Below are 23154 nucleotides of genomic sequence, written 5' to 3'. Positions count from 1 at the left end.
CATATCTAGAATACACACCTCAAAGGAGCTGATCTCAGCCGAAGGTCATAGTGGTTCCTTGGTTTACAGAAGTACGTGCGTCGTCTCTTTTTTCAGGTTGTATTTTCTAGGGATCAATTTCATTTATTGCGAGACATTCATGTTCGTAGAATAACCCTAGGCTCCCCGCACACACAACCTCTCTCACCACCAAGGAAATACAATAAATCAGTGTTATGTATTGGGCTTAACACATTTTATGTTACAAGGCGCATTCTAACCAATCGCAGAAGCGTTGGTAGATGAACACTTAGCTGTCAACCTTCCCTTTTTTTGCGGGAAATTCCCTTATTCCAACGCCGTTTCCCGCTGCTATCCCGGATTGTTAGATATCCCATAGACTGTCCCCTGGACTGGTGAGGCTGCTGATCCCTTATTTTCTAATCTGAAAGTTGACAGCTATGGACCTGCGTTCTAATGGCAAGTAAGCACATGCTCTTTCAACTGTCAAACTGTCAACGGTCAGTTCATCCTCGGCATTATTATCGTGTTGTCCAGTCAGTTTGGTTCTTGTGTTCCTATGAGTGAGCTGTTGTCACTGACAAATGCTGAATGAACTTACACTGCCTTGGGCTTCTGACTTCTTCCGAACATTTAACAATCAGCGAATAGAAAGAGGATCTATCCAAGCGACGCCGACACTAAGTAAAAGAATATGAGCTTTACTCTATAAACTGCATTGTCTGTATTAATGTCAGGCTCCCCGGGTTTGCGCAGCCAGGCGCCCTTACTCGGGAGTAAGCCTGCGGGGATTACTTCTGCTGCGCCAACAACCAGCGCGAGCAGGGCGCAATTGCGCTTTCGCAGCGCCACCTTCCTGCTCCGAGAGGCTTCTCCGTTTCTGAAAAAGCAGGCGGCGACGGGGAAAAAGAAGACGGGCAGCGGCTTCGTTTCCTCCTGCTGGGCATGTGCGAGCCGTTCTGCACATGCTCAGTGGCAATGAAAGCCGGCAGCAAACTTGGGGGCTCGAAGCTGCGGCTCCTTCCCCTCCCCACCCTATTAGGTTCCTGGATAGCGGCTTAGTCAGGGGCCGAGTCACAGGGAGGAGCGCCTCCCCTGGCAGGACGGGATGGTTTCGTACCTCCTACTCGGGTTTCCCGTCGCCACTCGGTGCCTCTCTTTGCTCGCAGCCGGAGCCCTTCCTGCGATCCGTGCGTAACAGCCGCGAGCATTTCTCCCGGTACAGTCCTCTTCTCTTTGGGGTGCCATTTGTACCTGTTGCGTGTCTTTTAAAGGAAATGCGGTGGGTGCTGATGTTGTCTGTCATGGAACTTTGAAGTGTCAGGCATAGCCCTACTGGCTTTAGCCCAAACGTAGCAGAGTTTTCCTGCACAGCGAGGAAGCTAGTTGCGGCGGTAATGACTAGTCAGCTAGACTCAGAATAACTATTTACAGGATTTATTAAAAGGAAAAATAAAACCAGCAGAGTTTCTGCATACAAATAAAAGCAAAATAAATCCTCTCTTTCTCTCTCTCAAAACCATACACAGCACTTCTAACTCCTAACACACCTAACCCCAAACTGTGCTAGCAATCCCTTGATAACAGAGTTGAGTGCTGCTCGTTAACCAATCAGAGCAAGTAGTTTCTAGGTCAAGCAGACCTGGGCTTTCTGCCAAGAGTAAATTGACACCAGCTTGAGTTAATTGGTGAAGCTAGAATCTGCAAGTTTCCCACGAGAACCAATTAACAGAAACTGAACACCCCCTCACAGATTCTGCTGAACAATTAACATCAAATACACCTATGTAGGAGATCATTTTTCCAGCAAACCTAAACCCTTGCACATTCGCTTGTTCTTTATCTTTGCCAGTGGTTTAGTTAATACATCTGCTACATTTTCTTCACTTGATACATAAGTACAGGTGATTACATTGTCTTGTACACAGCAACGTACATTTTGGTATTTTACAGAGATATGTTTTGAACGTGATTTGAAACCCTCTGTTTTACTTAAGGTTATACAAGCTTGATTATCAATGTAAACTTGTACTGGTTCTCCACAATTCACATTTAAATCTGTTAACAAATGCTTGAAATAAATCACCTCGTTGCACAATTCACTCAATGCGGCGTACTCTGATTCCGTTGATGACACACTTACAACGTCTTGCTTGCGTGACCGCCAGCTGATTAAAGCTCCACCGACCATTATGACTAGTCCTGTGACAGATTTTCTATCTGGCAAATTTCCCCAGTCACTATCACAGTAGCAACTCAACATTTCGTCCTTGGAAGAATTTAATTGTAACATATAGCCAATTGTCTGTTTGAGGTATCTCAGAACTTGTTTTACCCCTTTCCAGGCATTTAGTGTGGGTTTTGAGACCAATCTACTTAATATGCCTACAGCGTAGCTAATATCAGGTCTGGACCACTGTGCTAGATACAATAAACTTCCAATTACAGAGTGATATACATCAGGATGTTCAAATTCAGGACTCTCATCTATATGAAGTGTTTTTATGAAACCTGGATCCATAGGCACTGCTGCCCCTTTGCAATCCTGCATCCTGTATGTAGTCAGTAGTTGTTTAACTTTGTTCTGCTGACTAATTAGGCAGCTGCCATCTTGGGCCCAGCACACTTCCAACCCTAGATATGTCCTAACCGGGCCTAAGTCTTTCACTTTGAACTTACTGGACAATTGCTTGGCAAATCTTTTAGTTTGTTTATCTGTTTTACAGGCATACAAAACATCATCTACATAAATCAGACAAAACTCTTGATCACTGCCTGTACCACGTACATAAACACAATTGTCAGCTGTACTCTGCTTGAAACCAAATGACACTAAGGCCTCATGGAAACATTTGTTCCAAGATCTTGCAGCCTGTTTGAGACCGTATAGAGCTTTGTTTAATTTTAACACTCTATTGGAACCTGTCTCATAACCAGGCGGTTCGGCTAGATACAGGTCTTCTGATATTGGTGCATGTAAATATGCAGTCTGAATGTCAAAATGGTTTAACAGGAGTTTTCTCTTTGCTCCAAGCGTTAAAATCAGCCTTACACTGTCCCCCTTAGCAGTAGGGGAAAAAGTTTCGTCATAATCTTTTCCAGGCCTCTGAGAATATCCTTGAGCCACTAAACGAGCTTTGTATTTGTACTCTCCTGTCACCAGAGGTTTAAGTTTGTACACCCACCTGCAGCCTACAATCTTTGCCCCCTCAGGCGCTGCTACTGGTGTAAAAACCTTGTGCTCATTCAGAGAGGACATCTCTTCCTCCATTGCCTGTTTCCAGTGCTCTGCCTCCTCTTTTGGTAACTTTAACACCTCCTGAAAACTCTTGGGCTCTGCAATTACACTAAACACATTTGCAGTATCAGGAGAAAAACGCACCGGAGGCACTCCTTTGTTTTGTCTTTTAGATCTTCTGGGAGAAAATTTTTCTTCTGACCCACTTTCCTCCTCAGAACTACGACCTCTCTTTTGTTGCTTAGCAACTGGTCTCTGGCTAACTCCACTTTCTTGAGAGCTCTTATCTGAACTTTCCTCCCCCTCAGACTCTGATTCTCTGTGTCTACCTTCAGAGTCATGGAGCTCCTGGGAAGGTTCAAACCAAACCTCAGTATTGGCATGTAGTCTCTCCCAGCCACTATGTTCACAAAAACTGGCATTCCTGGAGATCACAATGCCATTTGTCCCTTCAGCAAAGCGGAAACCTTTTCCCAGCTCCTGGTAACCCACAAACACTAACTGTTTGGTCTTAGGATCTCCCTTCTTCCTCATTTGTTTTGGAATTAATACCCAGGCTTTTGATCCAAACACATGCAAATGGTCAATTTTAGGTTTTTTCTGAAACAATTTAAAGTACGGGGTTGTACCTATTGTTTGATGAAAGAGCCTATTTTGGAGATAACACGCGGTGAGCATGCTCTCCTCCCAATAAGACATGGGCAAATCAGCATCATCAAGCATGGCAAACATCATATCTTGTAAAGATCTGTTTTTTCGCTCTGCAACGCCATTCTCCTCTGGGGAAAAAACGTTGGTTTTTCTATGCCCAATGCCACGCTTTTGTAACCAATCTTTAAAGGCATTTGACATAAATTCGCCACCTCTGTCCGTCTGAATCCTTTTGAGTTTAATGGACAGAAATCTTTCCACAGATGCCACCCAGCCTTTAAACTTAGTGAACACGTCACCCTTATTTTTCATGGGAAAAACCCAAGAATAACGCGTGGCGTCATCCACAATTGTTAGTGAAAAACGCGCTCCACCCCTGCTTACAGCAAATGGACCAATTACGTCCATGTGAACCAGCTGTAGCGGTGACTCACTAACTCTGTCACTTCTGGGGTAAGAGACTCTGTGGGTTTTAACCTTTTTACAAACATTACAATCAAGGTACTTGTTACAACTCTTTAAATTACCCCCATCAGCCAATTCAGACATTTTTAGTACACTTTTCCAGCAAGCATGCCCCATTTTCCTATGCAATAAGTGCACACAGTTGTCATGTATAGCTTTGTTATTCACTGCAGGCTGAGATTTACTGACTACTGCTGCAACTTGAGATCCTGCTTTAAGCCAAAACAAACCTCCCTCTGACTTAGCAGTGCCTAAAATCTCACCAGCCTTCTTAATAATGCAACTGTCTCCTTCAAAATACACTTTAAACCCAGCTTTTAGCAAACAATCTACAGACATCAGATTGCTCCTTAATGAAGGCACACAAAGTACATTTTGCAGGCACTCACGAAGACAAGGAACAAAAACTGCACCCCCCGAAATCACTTCGGAAGTACTTCCGTCTGCTAGAGCCACCTGGCTGCGCTGCGCTGAGTTCTTGGAAACAAACAATTCATCTGAATTCACGATGTGCCGAGACGCTCCAGAATCGACCACCCAGACAGCTTGTTTCTCATCAGCAATCTTGACCTCGCCGGTCACCAGCTGAGCCGACTGTTTTTGTTTGAAGAATTTCTTTTTACGCTGCTGCTGCTGCTGATCTCGTCTCTGCTCCTGCACCGGCAACTGAGACTTGACCAACTCCGGACATTGTCGTTTTAGATGCGCTGAAGACCCACATCGGAAACAACGCCTAACAGCAAACGCTGACTCCTCACCAGTACGCTGCTTTTGCTTCACCTCTGGCACGGCATGAGAACTCCTTCCAAACTGTCCACCTGTAGAAGCCTCTGCAGCCAACAACCTTTCTTGCCTCTTCTGCCATTCTTCAATCAAACGCCCAGTAACGTAACTGACTGATAAATCACGCTCCTGCATGCCTTCTAGAGACAAAACTAAATTATCCCAGCTTTCCGGGAGAGAACTCAAAATAATAGCCACCTTCTCCTGCTGGTCTAATGCACAGTCTCTTTCCTGTAGTGCAGCAAACTTTAACTGTAAACTGTGTAGGTGTTCCTGCATTGTAACCCCAGGCTGTAACATTGCCTTGTACAATGCCTTGCGAATGAACAGCTTGGAAACCGCTGTCTCACGCACATGGAGTTCTTTAAGTGCTTGCCACACACCTCTAGCTGTCTTGATTCCCCTCACATATGGCAACTGGGAATCTTCCAGCCCCAAGACAATTGTGGCCCTTGCTCTTTGGTCTTTATCGAGGTCTTCATCATCAGGCTTCGTAGGAAACTTACTCACCACTTGCCAGAGACGATCCCTCTGCAGCACTGCCTGCATGCGTTCCGACCACAGCAAGTAATTGGAGTCATTCAGACGCTCAAAAGCCATCTGAACTGGTTGTGAGGCCATCTTGAGAGCGATGTCCCTGGAACCCGGAACCAGCTACTCACGACCACCGAGAGAGAAAACAGGAACCACAGCACCCAGCACTCACACGCTGCAGCTGTTGTCCTTGTGTCCACTGCGTCACCAGCTCACCACAGTCAGGAACCAGCCAGTGTCCATCTGCTGCACCGACAGGAACAACAACTTCTGGAACTACTGGAACCAACACCGTTGATGCTGACACCACCACAACTCAGGCTGGCAGCACAATGCCCATAACCTCATGGAACTTTGAAGTGTCAGGCATAGCCCTACTGGCTTTAGCCCAAACGTAGCAGAGTTTTCCTGCACAGCGAGGAAGCTAGTTGCGGCGGTAATGACTAGTCAGCTAGACTCAGAATAACTATTTACAGGATTTATTAAAAGGAAAAATAAAACCAGCAGAGTTTCTGCATACAAATAAAAGCAAAATAAATCCTCTCTTTCTCTCTCTCAAAACCATACACAGCACTTCTAACTCCTAACACACCTAACCCCAAACTGTGCTAGCAATCCCTTGATAACAGAGTTGAGTGCTGCTCGTTAACCAATCAGAGCAAGTAGTTTCTAGGTCAAGCAGACCTGGGCTTTCTGCCAAGAGTAAATTGACACCAGCTTGAGTTAATTGGTGAAGCTAGAATCTGCAAGTTTCCCACGAGAACCAATTAACAGAAACTGAACAGTCTGGGACTTCCTTTGTTGAGGAAGTAAGTAATCTGGGAGGGTCTCAGGGTGTTGTCACCTGTGGGACCTGCACTTCTGTGCACACTTCTGTCCTTTGAACAGCTGCACGACACAGGCAGAAATTTAATAGCTGCGGCTTTCCATACTGTGTTTCTCTACCAAAGTTGTTCAGCTTCTTTTTAGGATTGAAGTTGCTGAGCATTTTTTTTTAGGATTTTACCCCAGGACAGAAGGGGCCGAATTAAACCCCCGAACCAGACTTTGGACATGCCTGCCCTAATATTGGTAGAAGGAGTTTTGAAAGATTTGTACATCTTAGTGCCAGTAGTCACAACATAGTTATAAAAGCATCAAACAGGACTTCATGCAAGCTTGATCCCCTTCAGGACACGGTTTATCAAACATAGACTTAATTGCGAAAGTCAGGCTATTATAGCTGTTGGCTTGCTAACTTAATTCTGCGACCTGAGGCTTTAATAGTCCTGTTTTTGAGGCTAGAATTATGCAGTGGGGAGGGACAACAGGCTCTCAAATGATGCTTTACAGTGGTATCTCGGGTTACATACACTTCAGGTTACATACGCTACAGGTTACAGACTCTGCTAACCCAGAAATATCACCTCAGGTTAAGAACTTTGCTTGAGGATGAGAACAGAAATAGTGCAGCGGCGGCACGGCAGCAGCAGGAGGCTCCATTAGCTAAAGTGGTGCTTCAGGTTAAGAACAGTTTCAGGTTAAGAACGGATCTCCGGGATGAATTAAGTACTTAACCCAAAGTACCACTGTATGTCCCAAAGGGGGTAATGTGGCATATAAGATGCAATAGACTTTAAATTTAAAGCTGATCTTCTTAGAAATCAAGTGAGGGCAAATGTTACTCTCCTCCTGGGCATTTTTGCAAATTACTGTCTGCTGGCCATTGCTTTCATCTAAAGAAATGTAGCATGTGATTGACGGATCCTCTGTGGGCTGCAGCCTCCCCCACACCAGAAAACGGTGAGTGGGTGGCATTTTGGAGAGCATGAAAATGTTCCAGCATGGGAATTACAGGTTGATATGCATTTGGATACGTGTGGGATCTGAAAACAAATGCTTAGGTATGGGGTTTTTCTTGTAAAAGTGACCTCCGAGCAGATAAACTGGATGACTGTCTTCTCTGTGCTTGTTTCGTAGGTTATAAGACATGGACCGCCTCACTGCAGCAAACAGTGCCTTTGCCCTCAATCTGTTCAAGAAGCTAAGTCAAAATGATAATACAGCGAACGTGTTTTTTTCTCCGTTGAGCATTTCTTCTGCTTTGACGATGGTCTCTCTGGGTGCGGCAGGGAACACTGCAGCCCAAATGGCAAAGGTATATCCAGATAAATACTATTAAGGGGAGGGGGGAGCTTGACTTTTGCCTCCATGCATGGTGCTTCCTTTTCTTTGTAGCAGGTCAGGCTGAAATATGCATTTACAGTATTTCACTCTCTTGTTTGCTGAAAGGCATGGATTTTTCAACTAATACAGTTTTTAAGGAGTACGTAGATTAATGTATTTAAATTACTGTACTTAACATTATCTGTTAACCATTTACTGTCTTACAGGTGCTGTCTGTGACCAACGACATCGAGTTTCACCAGGGATACGCGAAATTTATTTCTGAAATCAACAAGCCAGACACCAAGTACTTGCTTAGGCTAGCCAACAGGCTCTTTGGAGAAACTTCCTATGAGTTTATTTCAGTAAGTTACATGGTTTACAAATATGCTAGAGAAGAGGAAGTGGTCTCTGTTCAGATAGTGAACCGTGTTCTGTCGCAGATCAGAAACGCAGCTAAGCACTCACTATCCCTTCTGTACTTTCCAGTAAAACCTTCCATCAAACTGAAAGGGACATTTGAATTAGCAGCAGTGATCAGCTTGAGTCCAGGTGGCAGGTTGTACCAGCCAATCTACTTGGTGGATAGATTCATTTCTTTCTCTTTTCCCCTGTCCTTACTTGGCACCAGGACATTAGCTGGGATAATAATAATAATATTATTATTTATTATTTATACCCTGCCCGTATGGCTGGGTTTCCCCAGGCACTCTATGCAGCTCCCAGCAGAACATTAAAACAGAAGAAAACTACAAACATTAAAAACTTCCCTAAACAGGTCTGCCTTCAGATGTTTCGAAAAGTCATATAGTTGATATTTCCTTGACATCTGATGAAAGGGCGTTCCAAAGGGCGGTGCCACTACCAAGAAGGCCCTCTGCCTGGTTCCCTGTAGCTTAGCTTCTCGCAGGGAGGGAACCACCGGAAGGCCCTCAGCGTTCGGGCTGAACGATGGGGGTGGAGACGCTCCTTCAACTATACAGAGCCGAGGCTTTTTAGGGCTTTAAAGGTCAGCTCCAACACTTTTGACTTGTGCATGGAAACATACTGGGAACCAATGTAGGTCCTTCAGGACGGGTGTTATACTGTCTCGTCGGCCAGTCTGAAGATGCACCTCTTTACCCTATGGCCTATGTGTTTTCAGGACCCAGGCCATTGCTGTGACTTTTTAATATATGTAATACGTACAGAATTATCAATTGTTGTAATCTGTCATGGGACCTGAAAGGCAAAGTCCCCCAGCGTTTGCACAAAGAGTTCACAGACCAGCACTGCTGCATTTCCCCATCTGTTTATGGGCCTTTGAATCCAGGCCATTATAGAGAAATGTGTGTTAATTTTATGACATGCTTGTGAGCTTCCAGGGACAGAATGTTAGACTAAGAGGAGCTTTTGCTAGATCAAGCCAAGAGGATAATTACATTAAAAAAACAACTGTAATACAACAGGTAGTTGGCACTTTGCAAAGAGTAACCAAATTTGGAGACAAATAAGTATTGCTTACGTAACGTTTTTTCCTCCATAGAGGAATGGAAAGAAAAAACACCACATTGGAATTCATTATCTGCCTGCATTGAGCAGGATTGATACAGGGGCAAATCTTGGAAAGCATTTAGCATCCTGCATATGGACCTTTCATGTAGGACTCTCATATATAAGAACAAGACAAGGATTGCTATGTGTATTCTTGAGCAAAAGAAGTTTGTTTGGATCCGGTTCAGTTTATCTGTTTTGGCTGATAGGAATCTATTGCACATGCCATGAGCTTTTTCTTATCAACTGAAGTTAAATCAAGCATCTGCATACGTGTTTCACATCTTTTAGTATCTGAAAATGGAAAAAACATCCTTCTCTCCCCCTCTTTTCTGTGGAACAAAACCTGATTGAAATCAAAGTTTGTGTGTATATGATATATACAGATCCATATATAGCTTTTAATTCTGAAACATATTTGTTTAAGTCATTCATAGACTCCAGCCAGAAATTCTATCGAGCAGGTCTAGAGAAACTAGACTTCATTAAAGCATCAGAGGATTCCAGGAAATACATTAATAATTGGGTGGAAGAACAGACAGCAAGTGAGTAGCAAATTCTTGGGCTTCCATATAGTCGGAGGTTTAGTTCTTAAAATATGAGTTTATGTCTGAAAAATATGTTCTTTAATCCCTCTTCAAGGTAAAATCCAAAATCTGCTCGCCCCAGGAATAATTGACTCCACTACAAGGCTGCTCATGGTGAATGCTATCTATTTCAAGGGAAACTGGGCAAATCAGTTCCGCAAAGATCTCACTGAGGAAACGCCGTTCAAAATTAGCAAGGTATGAGGTGGGAAATAATGTGAAGCACATCACTGAGCAAACAGTCTTTATCGTTTTGATTAAATTACATACATTGTGATATTTGGAGTGTTCCCTCCTTCTGTTTTTTTCTTTCATCAGTTGACCAGGTAGGATTTCCCTTCCCACCATGTCCTAAGGACGTTATTTTGCAGAGACAACAGAGGATGAACAGTAAACAAGGTGCAGAGCAGTTCAAGCAATGCAATAGAAAAGATTATATGCTTAAAACGAAATTCTTCTCCATTTGCAGAATGAAAGCAAACCAGTGCAGATGATGTTCAAGAAAGCTAAACTCAACATGACATACATATCGGAACTTCGCACCAAAATTCTTGAGATTCCTTATGTTGAGAACGAGCTCAGCATGATCATCCTGCTTCCTGATGAGATTGCAGATAATTCTACAGGCCTGGAAAAGGTGAGGCATTGTTGCTGAGAATAAAACCATCTAAATTCTTGTCCATAAAAATTGCCCTTGTTGGTACATGACAAGAGCATTCTAGCTTCCAGCTTCTACATGATTCTTCCAAGTGCCCAGTGTAACTTATTATATTGTTGGCATCTGTTTCGAGAGACAATGGAGTGTGCCTTCAGAGGTGAAGTCAAACCACCATGCCAGCAGCGCCGAAATGACCTCCTTGGAGTCCGTGCCGAATTTACGTATAAGCTAAACAAGCTATAGCTTAGGGTCCCACAATTTTGGGGGCCCCCAAAAGACGTAAAGGAAAAAAACTAGATGTACATTTCCAAAATATAAGATAAAAAACAAATAAAATAAAACCTACACATAGCAACAGTGTTTTGTGTTGCATAGGCTCCTATAATGTAAGTAATGCGTCCCGCCTGCCAGCCTGCTCCCTAAAATATCACTGGTTTGCTCATTTCTATATATATGGTGCCTGCATTCTGCATGTGCAAATGGCTTTAGATACCTTTTAGGTCCATTACTATACTGTATAATAGTTTGGAGAATTTCCTTCATTCTTTCAGCTAAAATATAGGTATACAATTTATAAACATTGTTCAACATGCTGACAGCTTCTAGGAGCCACAGGTGAGAGCTGAGTACAGGGTGGGGGGAACCAAAGGTGGATAAATTACCCCAGAAAGAGCAATATAGCTGTTTATATTTCTATAAGCATAGTTAAGTCTGCCAGTGTTCTGTCTTATTCAGAAAGAATGAAGGCATAAAAGCAAGTTGAGCAGAAAGGAATTCTACCCGGACAGACAGGGCAATTGTGAAACAAGTTTGTTTAAGTGATGTACATGGAGTCATTTGAGTCACTGTGAATCCAGTGAAAATGGTTTAATGTAAGAAATGTGAGGATTTTTATATGCAGCCAGGATTTCCTTTTTTCCTTGAATGCCTTGTATTTGTCTTATTTTAGCTGGAGAGAGAAATGACCTATGAGAAACTCAAGGATTGGATTAACCCTGAGAAGATGGACCTAACTGAAGTTCAGCTGTCTCTACCCAAATTTAAACTGGAGGAAAAATACGACCTGAAGCCTGTTCTGAGCAGCATGGGAATGGCTGAGGCGTTTGACCCAAGCAAGGCGGATTTCTCTAGGATGTCTCCCAACAATGACTTGGTTTTGTCTGAGGTTGTCCACAAATCCTTTGTAGAGGTAAATGAAGAGGGAACTGAGGCCGCTGCTGCTACTGCTCGTGTAAAGAATAAGCGGTGTGCTAGGATTGTGCCCTGTGTCACAGCCGACCATCCCTTTCTCTTCTTCATTCGGCACAACAAAACACAAAGCCTTATTTTCTATGGTAGGTTTTGCTCTCCCTGAAGCAAGCTAACTTCTCAGGAATGTCAAAGAAAAGTGACTTGGCTTTGTCAGAGGTGTATTACAAGTCCTTTGTGGAGATCAATGAAGAGGGCATTGAGGCAGCAGCTGCCTCAGCAGCCACCGTTGTAATAAGGTCATCTCAGCATCCCATAAAATTAGAAGCAAACCACCCTTTCATCTTCAAGCACCCTCTTCGTTGGCAGATTCTCTTTGTCATAGAATGGGGTTGCCAGTGCAGTGAACCCACTGGTACCTCCCATGGTAAACACACTCTCAAAAATAAAAAATGCATAAGAGAACTTCCTGCCAAGTTAATGTTGACACCAGCTTTGCCTCTCTTTCTCTCCTCTGCCAACAGCCATTTTGTGTCATGCCACACGCCCCATGGCAGCCATGTTGTGACTGGCGCCCATAGCAGTTTCTCAAAATTCCATATGTCCCCATTGTTCCAAAATGGTTGTCAATCTGAATATAAATGCTTAGGAGCAGGCTGAAATACCACAGGCATCACATTGAGGCCTAATGCTGTTTTAGACATTATCTCTATAAGCTTTTCTGCCTTCCTTCTGTTACCCAAATCTGTCTCTGTACATGACAAGTGTGCAGCATCACATTCTTAATTCTTCTCTAAATGCCAGTCATCATTGTCTGTAAAACATGCATTTTAAAGCAATAAATGTAGTTTTGAAAATTATGTTTCCACTGTGCAAAACAGTAGTTTTTTAAAGCTCTTATCTTCTCTCCCTGTGCCACATGACACGGAGTGCAGCCCACTTGCATTAAAATAATTGACAGCACTCTATTTATTTATTTTATATATTCATCATCTCACCAGCTGGTTAGTAGAAAGAAAGAGCAATTAGACAGAACCTGTTCCAAACTGGAGGATATATTCCGGACCAGTTGGGATAGTATGGAAAATGCATGCAAAATCCAGAGGCTTCTTGGAGAACGTCCTTTGACAAGTTCCAATTGAGTCAAGTCTCTGTTCTGCAGAAATGGTTAATGTTCCTATACGTATTTTCTTCAAGTGCATCACTGATAGGCACATTCTGGTACTTCTGATTCCTCACGGCTTGCTTGCATTTCAGGCATTAGAAGTTTGCCCTCTGCATTTATGCACCAACTGTCCGTTATGCTTAACCTTACTCAGTTGCAACACAGCATCACCAGGGTCAGAATCCTAACTGGTTCCCATCCTCGTTTCCCAATAGCAATGGTCTTAGAAACTATAGCAGGATCTCCTCCTCAGGCCTCAACATGGTTCTAGCAGGGCATCATAATCTCACCCAGGTAGTCTGACCTTTGTTTTAAGCATCGTAGTTGTGTGTATTGGGCAACAAATTGAAGACATGAATACGTTTATTACCCAGTTTCCCCACATGGTTAACAACAATCTGGTCGCTTTCAGTAGATCAAATGGTGTCCCGCCGTGCTTTCATTTGAAGAGATGGGACTCCTTCAACACTCCTCATAAACACACTCTTATGGGCAGGACACCCAAATCCCAACACTTCTCCGGAATAGTCCACAGATTAATCACCACATACCCAGAGATTCCTCTGAACTGTACAAGCTTACCCAATCTTTCCGGAGAATATTGCAGTCATCAAAAAATCAGACTGGATGTTCACATCCTTCCCCCAGCATGTCCGGGAAAAAGATATTTCAACACTCACTATTGCCAGAAGGATTCAAACCTGCATATCTAGAATACACACCTCAAAGGAGCTGATTTCACCCAAAGGTCATAGTGGTTCCTTGGTTTACAGAAGTATGTGCGTCGTGTCTTTTTTCAGGTTGTATTTTCTAGGGATCAATTTCATTCGTTGCAAGACATTCATGTTCATAGAATAACCCTAGGCTCCCCGCACACACAACCTCTCTCACTACCAAGGAAAGGCAATAAATCAGTGTTATGTATTGAGTTTAACACATTTTATGTTACAAGGCGCATTCTAACCAATCGCAGAAGCGTTGGTAGATGAACACTTAGCTGTCAACCTTCCCTTTTTTTGCGGGAAATTCCCTTATTCCAACGCCGTTTCCCGCTGCTATCCCGGATTGTTAGATATCCCATAGACTGTCCCCTGGACTGGTGAGGCTGCTGATCCCTTATTTTCTAATCTGAAAGTTGACAGCTATGGACCTGCGTTCTAATGGCAAGTAAGCGCATGCTCTTTCAACTGTCAAACTGTCAACGGTCAGTTCATCCTCGGCATTATTATCGTGTTGTCCAGTCAGTTTGGTTCTTGTTTTCCTATGAGTGAGCTGTTGTCACTGACAAATGCTGAATAAACTTACACTGCCTTGGGCTTCTGACTTCTTCCGAACATTTAACAATCAGCGAATAGAAAGAGGATCTATCCAAGCGACGCCGACACTAAGTAAAAGAATATGAGCTTTACCCTATAAACTGCATTGTTTGTATTAATGTCAGGTTCCCCGGGTTTGCGCAGCCAGGCGCCCTTACTCGGGAGTAAGCCTGCGGGGATTACTTCTGCAGCGCCAACAACCAGCGCGAGCAGGGCGCAATTGCGCTTTCGCAGCGCCACCTTCCTGCTCCGAGAGGCTTCTCCGTTTCTGAAAAAACAGGCGGCGGCGGGGAAAAAGAAGACGGGCAGCGGCTTCGTTTCCTCCTCCTGGGCATGTGCGAGCCGTTCTGCACATGCTCAGTGGCAATGGAAGCCGGCCGCCAACTTGCGGGGATCGAGGCTGCGGCTCCTTTTTTTATTCCCTATTAGGTTCCTAGAGAGCGGCTGAGTCAGGGGCCGAGTCACAGGCAGGAGCGCCTCCCCTGGCAGGACGGGATGGTTTCGTACCTCCTACTCGGGTTTCCCGTCGCCACTCGGTGCCTCTCTTTGCTCGCAGCCGGAGCCCTTCCTGCGATCCGTGCGTAACAGCCGCGCGCATTTCTCCCGGTACAGTCCTCTTCTCTTTGGGGTGCCATTTGTCTCTGTTGCGTGTCTTTTAAAGGAAAGGCGGTGGGTCCTGATGTTGTCTGGGACTTCCTTTGTTGAGGAAGTAAGTAATCTGGGAGGGTCTCAGGGTGTTGTCACCTGTGGGACCTGCACTTCTGTGCACACTTCTGTCCTTTGAACAGCTGCACGACACAGGCAGAAATTTAATAGCTGCGGCTTTCCATACTGTGTTTCTCTACCAAAGTTGTTGAGCTTCTTTTTAGGATTGAAGTTGCTGAGCATTTTTTTTTAGGATTTTACCCCAGGACAGAAGGGGCCGAATTAAACCCCCGAACCAGACTTTGGACATGCCTGCCCTAATATTGGTAGAAGGAGTTTTGAAAGATTTGTACATCTTAGTGCCAGTAGTCACAACATAGTTATAAAAGCATCAAACAGGACTTCATGCAAGCTTGATCCCCTTCAGGACACGGTTTATCAAACATAGACTTAATTGCGAAAGTCAGGCTATTATAGCTGTTGGCTTGCTAACTTAATTCTGCGACCTGAGGCTTTAATAGTCCTGTTTTTGAGGCTAGAATTATGCAGTGGGGAGGGACAACAGGCTCTCAAATGATGCTTTACAGTGGTATCTCGGGTTACATACACTTCAGGTTACATACGCTACAGGTTACAGACTCCGCTAACCCAGAAATAGTACCTCGGGTTAAGAACTTTGCTTCAGGATGCGAACAGAAATAGTGCAGCGGCACGGCAGCAGCAGGAGGCTCCATTAGCTAAAGTGGTGCTTCAGGTTAAGAACAGTTTCAGGTTAAGAACGGATCTCCGGGATGAATTACCGTATTTTTAGCTCTATAACACGCACCAGACCATAACACGCACATAGTTTTTAGAGGAGGAAAACAAGAAAAAAATATTCTAAATGAAATAGTGGATATATGATTTTTGTGGTCCATGCTGTGGCCACAGATGTGATCTGACAGTGAGTTTGGAGTAGCCCAATGCAAAAATCCTGAGGATCCATGTGGATCCATGCTTTGTAACCACAGAGGAGGGAAGGAAGGGGAAGTATGGATCCTCTCCTCACGACTGCAGCAGATCCCACCACCACCACCCACAGGCATTCGCTCCATAACACGCACAGACATTTCCCCTTACTTTCTAGGAGGAAAAAAGTGAGTGTTATGGTGCAAAAAATACGATAAGTACTTAACCCAAAGTACCACTGTATGTCCCAAAGGGGGTAATGTGGCATATAAGATGCAATAGACTTTTAATTTAAAGCTGATCTTCTTAGAAATCAAGTGAGGGCAAATGTTACTCTCCTCCTGGGCATTTTTGCAAATTACTGTCTGCTGGCCATTGCTTTCATCTAACGAAATGTAGCATGTGATTGACGGATCCTCTGTGGGCTGCAGCCTCCCCCACACCAGAAAACGGTGAGTGGGTGGCATTTTGGAGAGCATGAAAATGTTCCAGCATGGGAATTACAGGTTGATATGCATTTGGATACGTGTGGGATCTGAAAACAAATGCTTAGGTTTGGGGTTTTTCTTGTAAAAGTGACCTCCGAGCAGATAAACTGGATGACTGTCTTCTCTGTGCTTGTTTCGTAGGTTATAAGACATGGACCGCCTCACTGCAGCAAACAGTGCCTTTGCCCTCAATCTGTTCAAGAAGCTAAGTCAAAATGATAATACAGCGAACGTGTTTTTTTCTCCGTTGAGCATTTCTTCTGCTTTGACGATGGTCTCTCTGGGTGCGGCAGGGAACACTGCAGCCCAAATGGCAAAGGTATATCCAGATAAATACTATTAAGGGGATCGGGGAGCTTGACTTTTGCCTCCATGCATGGTGCTTCCTTTTCTTTGTAGCAGGTCAGGCTGAAATATGCATTTACAGTATTTCACTCTCTTGTTTGCTGAAAGGCATGGATTTTTCAACTAATACAGTTTTAAAGGAGTACGTAGATTAATGTATTTAAATTACTGTACTTAACATTATCTGTTAACCATTTATTGTCTTACAGGTGCTGTCTGTGACCAACGACATCGAGTTTCACCAGGGATACGAGAAACTTATTTCTGAAATCAACAAGCCAGACACCAAGTACTTGCTTAGGCTAGCCAACAGGCTCTTTGGAGAAACTTCCTATGAGTTTATTTCAGTAAGTTACATGGTTTACAAATATGCTAGAGAAGAGGAAGTGGTCTCTGTTCAGATAGTGAACCGTGTTCTGTCGCAGATCAGAAACGCAGCTAAGGACTCACTATCCGTTCTCTACTTTCCAGTAAAACCTTCCATCAAACTGAAAGGGACATTTGAATTAGCAGCAGTGATCAGCTTGAGTCCAGGTGGCAGGTTGTACCAGCCAATCTACTTGGTGGATAGATTCATTTCTTTCTCTTTTCCCCTGTCCTTACTTGGCACCAGGACATTAGCTGGGATAATAATAATAATATTTATTATCTATACCCTGCCCATATGGCTCGGTTTCCCCAGGCACTCTATGCAGCTCCCAGCAGAACATTAAAACAGAAGAAAACTACAAACATTAAAAACTTCCCTAAACAGGTTTGCCTTCAGATGTTTCTAAAAGTCATATAGTTGCTTATTTCCTTGACATCTGATGGAAGGGCATTCCAAAGGGCGGATGCCACTACCAAGAAGGCCCTCTGCCTGGTTCCCTGTAGCTTAGCTTCTCGCAGGGAGGGAACCACCGGAAGGCCCTCAGCGTTCGGGCTGAACGATGGGGGTGGAGACGCTCCTTCAACTATACAGAGCCGAGGCTTTTTAGGGCTTTAAAGGTCAGCTCCAACACTTTTGACTTGTGCATGGAAACATACTGGGAACCAATGTAGGTCCTTCAGGACGGGTGTTATACTGTCTCGTCGGCCAGTCTGAAGATGCACCTCTTTACCCTATGGCCTATGTGTTTTCAGGACCCAGGCCATTGCTGTGACTTTTTAATATATGTAATACGTACAGAATTATCAATTGTTGTAATCTGTCATGGGACCTGAAAGGCAAAGTCCCCCAGCGTTTGCACAAAGAGTTCACAGACCAGCACTGCTGCATTTCCCCATCTGTTTATGGGCCTTTGAATCCAGGCCATTATAGAGAAATGTGTGTTAATTTTATGACATGCTTGTGAGCTTCCAGGGACAGAATGTTAGACTAAGAGGAGCTTTTGCTAGATCAAGCCAAGAGGATAATTACATTAAAAAAACAACTGCAATACAACAGGTAGTTGGCACTTTGCAAAGAGTAACCAAATTTGGAGACAAATAAGTATTGCTTACGTAACGTTTTTTCCTCCATAGAGGAATGGAAAGAAAAAACACCACATTGGAATTCATTATCTGCCTGCATTGAGCAGGATTGATACAGGGGCAAATCTTGGAAAGCATTTAGCATCCTGCATATGGACCTTTCATGTAGGACTCTCATATATAAGAACAAGACAAGGATTGCTATGTGTATTCTTGAGCAAAAGAAGTTTGTTTGGATCCGGTTCAGTTTATCTGTTTTGGCTGATAGGAATCTATTGCACATGCCATGAGCTTTTTCTTATCAACTGAAGTTAAATTAAGCATCTGCATACGTGTTTCACATCTTTTAGTATATGAAAATGGAAAAAACATCCTTCTCTCCCCCTCTTTTCTGTGGAACAAAACCAGAATGAAATCAAAGTTTGTGTGTATATGATATATACAGATCCATATATAGCTTTTAATTCTGAAACATATTTGTTTAAGTCATTCATAGACTCCAGCCAGAAATTCTATCGAGCAGGTCTAGAGAAACTAGACTTCATTAAAGCATCAGAGGATTCCAGGAAATACATTAATAATTGGGTGGAAGAACAGACAGCAAGTGAGTAGCAAATTCTTGGGCTTCCATATTGTCTGAGGTTTAGTTCTTAAAATATGCGTTTGTGTCTAAAAAATATGTTCTTATTAAAACAGCTCTTTAATCCCTCTTCAAGGTAAAATCCAAAATCTGCTCGCCCCAGGAATAATTGACTCCAGTACAAGGCTGGTCTTGGTGAATGCTATCTATTTCAAGGGAAACTGGGCAAATCAGTTCCGCAAAGATCACACACAGGAAAGGCCGTTCAAAATTAGCAAGGTATGAGGTGGGAAATAATGTGAAGCACATCACTGAGCAAACAGTCTTTATCGTTTTGATTAAATTACATACATTGTGATATTTGGAGTGTTCCCTCCTTCTGTTTTTTTCTTTCATCAGTTGACCAGGTAGGATTTCCCTTCCCAACATGTCCTAAGGACATTATTTTGCGGAGACAACAGAGGATGAACAGTAAACAAGGTGCAGAGCAGCTCAAGCAGTGCAATAGAAAAGATTATATGCTTAAAACGAAATTCTTCTCCATTTGCAGAATGAAAGCAAACCAGTGCAGATGATGTTCAAGAAAGCTAAATTCAACATGACATACATATCGGAACTTCGCACCAAAATTCTTGAGATTCCTTATGTTGAAAACGAGCTCAGCATGATCATCTTGCTTCCTGATGAGATTGCAGATAATTCTACAGGCCTGGAAAAGGTGAGGCATTGTTGCTGAGAATAAAACCATCTAAATTCTTGTCCATAAAAATTGCCCTTGTTGGTACATGACAAGAGCATTCTAGCTTCCAGCTTCTACATGATTCTTCCAAGTGCCCAGTGTAACTTATTATATTGTTGGCATCTGTTTCGAGAGACAATGGAGTGTGCCTCCAGGGGTGAAGTCAAACCACCATGCCAGCAGCGCCGAAATGACCTCCTTGGAGTCAGTGCCGAATTTACGTATAAGCTAAACAAGCTATAGCTTAGGGTCCCACTCTTTTGGGGCCCCCCAAAAGACGTAAAGGAAAAAAACTAGATGTACATTTCCAAAATATAAGATAAAAAACAAATAAAATAAAACCTACACATAGCAACAGTGTTTTGTATTGTATAGGCTCCTGTAATGTAAGTAATGGGTCCTGCCTGCCAGCCTGCTCTCTAAAATATCACTGGTTTGCTCATTTCTATATATATGGTGCCTGCATTCTGCATGTGCAAATGGCTTTAGATACCTTTTAGGTCCATTACTATACTGTATAATAGTTTGGAGAATTTTCCTAATTCTTTCAGCTAAAATATAGGTATACAATTTATAAACATTGTTCAACATGCTGACAGCTTCTAGGAGCCACAGGTGAGAGCTGAGTACAGGGTGGGGGGAACCAAAGGTGGATAAATTACCCCAGAAGGAGCAATATATGTTTAATATAGCTGTTTATATTTCTATAAGCATAGTTAAGTCTGCCAGTGTTCTGTCTTATTCAGAAAGATGGAAGGCATAAAAGCAAGTTGAGCAGAAAGGAATTCTACCTGGACAGACAGGGCAATTGTGAAACAAGTTTAAGTGATGTACATAGAGTCATTTGAGTCACTGTGAATCCAGTGAAAATGGTTTGATGTAAGAAATGTGAGGATTTTTATATGCAGCCAGGATTTCCTTTTTTCCTTGAATGCCTTGTATTTGTCTTATTTTAGCTGGAGAGAGAAATGACCTATGAGAAACTCAAGGATTGGATTAACCCTGAGAAGATGGACCTAACTGAAGTTCAGCTGTCTCTACCCAAATTTAAACTGGAGGAAAAATACGACCTGAAGCCTGTTCTGAGCAGCATGGGAATGGCTAAGGCGTTTGACCCAAGCAAGGCGGATTTCTCTAGGATGTCTCCCAACAATGACTTGGTTTTGTCTAAGGTTGTTCACAAATCCTTTGTAGAGGTAAACGAAGAGGGAACTGAGGCCGCTGCTGCTACTGCTGCTGTAATGACTAAGCGGCGTGCTAGGATTGTGCCCTGTGTCACAGCCGACCATCCCTTTCTCTTCTTCATTCGGCACAACAAAACACAAAGCCTTCTTTTCTATGGTAGGTTTTGCTCTCCCTGAAGCAAGCTAACTTCTCAGGAATGTCAAAGAAAAGTGACTTGGCTTTGTCAGAGGTGTATCACAAGTCCTTTGTGGAGATCAATGAAGAGGGCATTGAGGCAGCAGCTGCCTCAGCAGCCACCATTGTAATAAGGTCATCTCAGCATCCCATAAAATTAGAAGCAAACCACCCTTTCATCTTCAAGCACCCTCTTCGTTGGCAGATTCTCTTTGTCATAGAATGGAGTTGCCAGTGCAGTGAATCCACTGGTACCTCCCATGGTAGACACACTCCGAAAAATAAAAAATGCATAAGAGAACTTCCTGCCAAGTTAATGTTGACACCAGCTTTGCCTCTCTTTCTCTCCTCTGCCAACAGCCATTTTGTGTCATGCCACACGCTCCATGGCAGCCATGTTGTGACTGGCGCCCATAGCAGTTTCTCAAAATTCCAAATGTCCTCATTGTTGCAAAAAGGTTGGCAATCTGAATATAAATGCTTAGGAGCAGGCTGAAATACCACAGGCATCACATTGAGGCCTAATGCTGTTTTAGACATTATCTCTATAAGCTTTTCTGCCTTCCTTCTGTTGCCCAAATCTGTCTCTGTACAAAAGTGTGCAGCATCACATTCTTAATTCTTCTCTAAATGCCAGTCATCATTGTCTGTAAAACATGCATTTTAAAGCAATAAATGTAGTTTTGAAAATTATGTTTCCACTGTGCAAAACAGTAGTTTTTTAAAGCTCTTATCTTCTCTCCCTGTGCCACATGACACGGAGTGCAGCCCACTTGCATTAAAATCATTGACAGCACTCTATTTATTTATTTTATATATTCATCATCTCACCAGCTGGTTAGTACAAAGAAAGAGCAATTAGACAGAACCTGTTCCAAACTGGAGGATATATTCCGGACCAGTTGGGATAGTATGGAAAATGCATGCAAAATCCAGAGGCTTCTGGGAGAACGTCCTTTGACAAGTTCTAATTGAGTCAAGTCTCTGCTCTGCAGAAATGGTTAATGTTCCTATACGTATTTTCTTCAGGCGTTGTGATCTGAGTTCTCCTTCTGCATCACTGATAGGCACATTCTGGTACTTCTGTTTCCTCACGGCTTGCTTGCATTTCAGGCATTAGAAGTTTGTCCTCTGCATTTATGTACAAACTGTCCGTTATGCTTAACCTTACTCAGTTGCAACACAGCATCACCAGGGTCAGAATCCTAACTGGTACCCGTCCTTGTTTCCGAATAGCAATGGTCTTAGAAACTATAGCAGGATCTCCTTCTCAGGCCTCAACATGGTTCTAGCAGGGCATCATAATCTCACCCAGGTAGTCTGACCTTTGTTTTAAGCATCGTAGTTGTGTGTATTGGGCAACAAATTGAAGGCATGAATACGTTTATTACCCAGGTTCCCCACATGGTTAACAACAATCTGGTCGCTTTCAGTAGATCAAATGGTGTCCCGCCGTGCTTTTCATTTCAACACTCCTCATAAACACACTCTTATGGGCAGGACACCCAAATCCCAACACTTCTCCAGAATAGTCCACAGATTAATCACCACATACCCAGAGATTCCTCTGAACTGTACAAGCTTACCCAATCTTTCTGGAGAATATTGCAGTCATCAAAAAATCAGACTGGATGTTCCCATCCTTCCCCCAGCATGTCCGGAAAAAAACAACAACAACACTCACTATGGCCAGAAAGATTCAAGCCTGCATATCTATATCATCCACCTCAAAGTGATCTCACCCTAAGATCATAGTGGTTCCTTGGTTTACAGAAGTACGTGTGTCGTCTCTTTTTTCAGGTTGTATTTGTTGCTGGACATTTGTGCTGTTGGGATAACCTTAGGCTCCCCGCACACACAACCTGTCTCACTACCAAGGAAATGCAATAAATCAATGTTATGTATGGGGTTTAACACATTTTATGTAACAAGGCACGTTCTAACCAATCGTATACTGTTGGTAGACGAACGCATAGCTGTCAACCTTCCCTTTTTTTGCGGTAAATTCCCTTATTCCAGCACCATTTCCCGCTGCTATCCCGGATTGTTAGATATGCCGTAGACTGTCCCCGGGACAGGTGAAGCTGCTGATCTCTTATTTTCGAGGCTGCTGATCCCTTATTTTCTAATCTGAAAGTTGACAGCTATGGACCTGCGTTCTAATGGCAAGTAAGCGCATGCTCTTTCAACTGTCAAACTGTCAACGGTCAGTTCATCCTCGGCATTATTATCGTGTTGTCCAGTCAGTTTGGTTCTTGTGTTCCTATGAGTGAGTTGTTGTCACTGACAAATGCTGAATAAACTTACACTGCCTTGGGCTTCTGACTTTTTCCGA

General features: G+C 43.3%; 1 protein-coding gene across 3 annotated transcripts; it reads left to right on the top strand.

Annotated features, from left to right (window-relative positions):
• Positions 1–228: 228 nt before the first annotated feature.
• LOC310714259 (serpin B6-like) lies at positions 229–21512 on the top strand. 3 transcript variants are annotated; one of them, XM_083519572.1, is made up of 8 exons: positions 229–463; positions 7631–7808; positions 8044–8181; positions 9777–9894; positions 9992–10134; positions 10406–10573; positions 11544–11928; positions 20417–20579. In XM_083519572.1, the coding sequence occupies exons 2-8, from the start codon at positions 7641–7643 to the stop codon at positions 20437–20439; spliced, it is 1143 nt and encodes a 380-aa protein (XP_083375698.1). In that variant the 5' UTR covers positions 229–463; positions 7631–7640; the 3' UTR covers positions 20440–20579. The 3 variants fall into 3 exon arrangements, with proteins under 3 accessions (XP_083375698.1, XP_083375699.1, XP_083375700.1); XM_083519573.1 differs by lacking the exon at positions 229–463 and adding an exon at positions 1225–1250; XM_083519574.1 differs by lacking the exons at positions 229–463; positions 7631–7808; positions 8044–8181; ... (2 more) ...; positions 10406–10573; positions 11544–11928 and adding exons at positions 14571–14869; positions 16486–16663; positions 16899–17036; ... (1 more) ...; positions 18858–19000; positions 19272–19439 and having other exon boundaries at positions 20417–21512.
• The last annotated feature ends 1642 nt before the right edge of the window (positions 21513–23154 follow it).

Source organism: Podarcis liolepis (assembly GCF_965112155.1).
Source record: "Podarcis liolepis genome assembly, chromosome: 8".
Lineage (NCBI taxonomy): Eukaryota > Metazoa > Chordata > Lepidosauria > Squamata > Lacertidae > Podarcis > Podarcis liolepis.
Note: the sequence above shows the minus strand (reverse complement) of the source record. Positions and strands in the feature narration are given on the sequence as shown.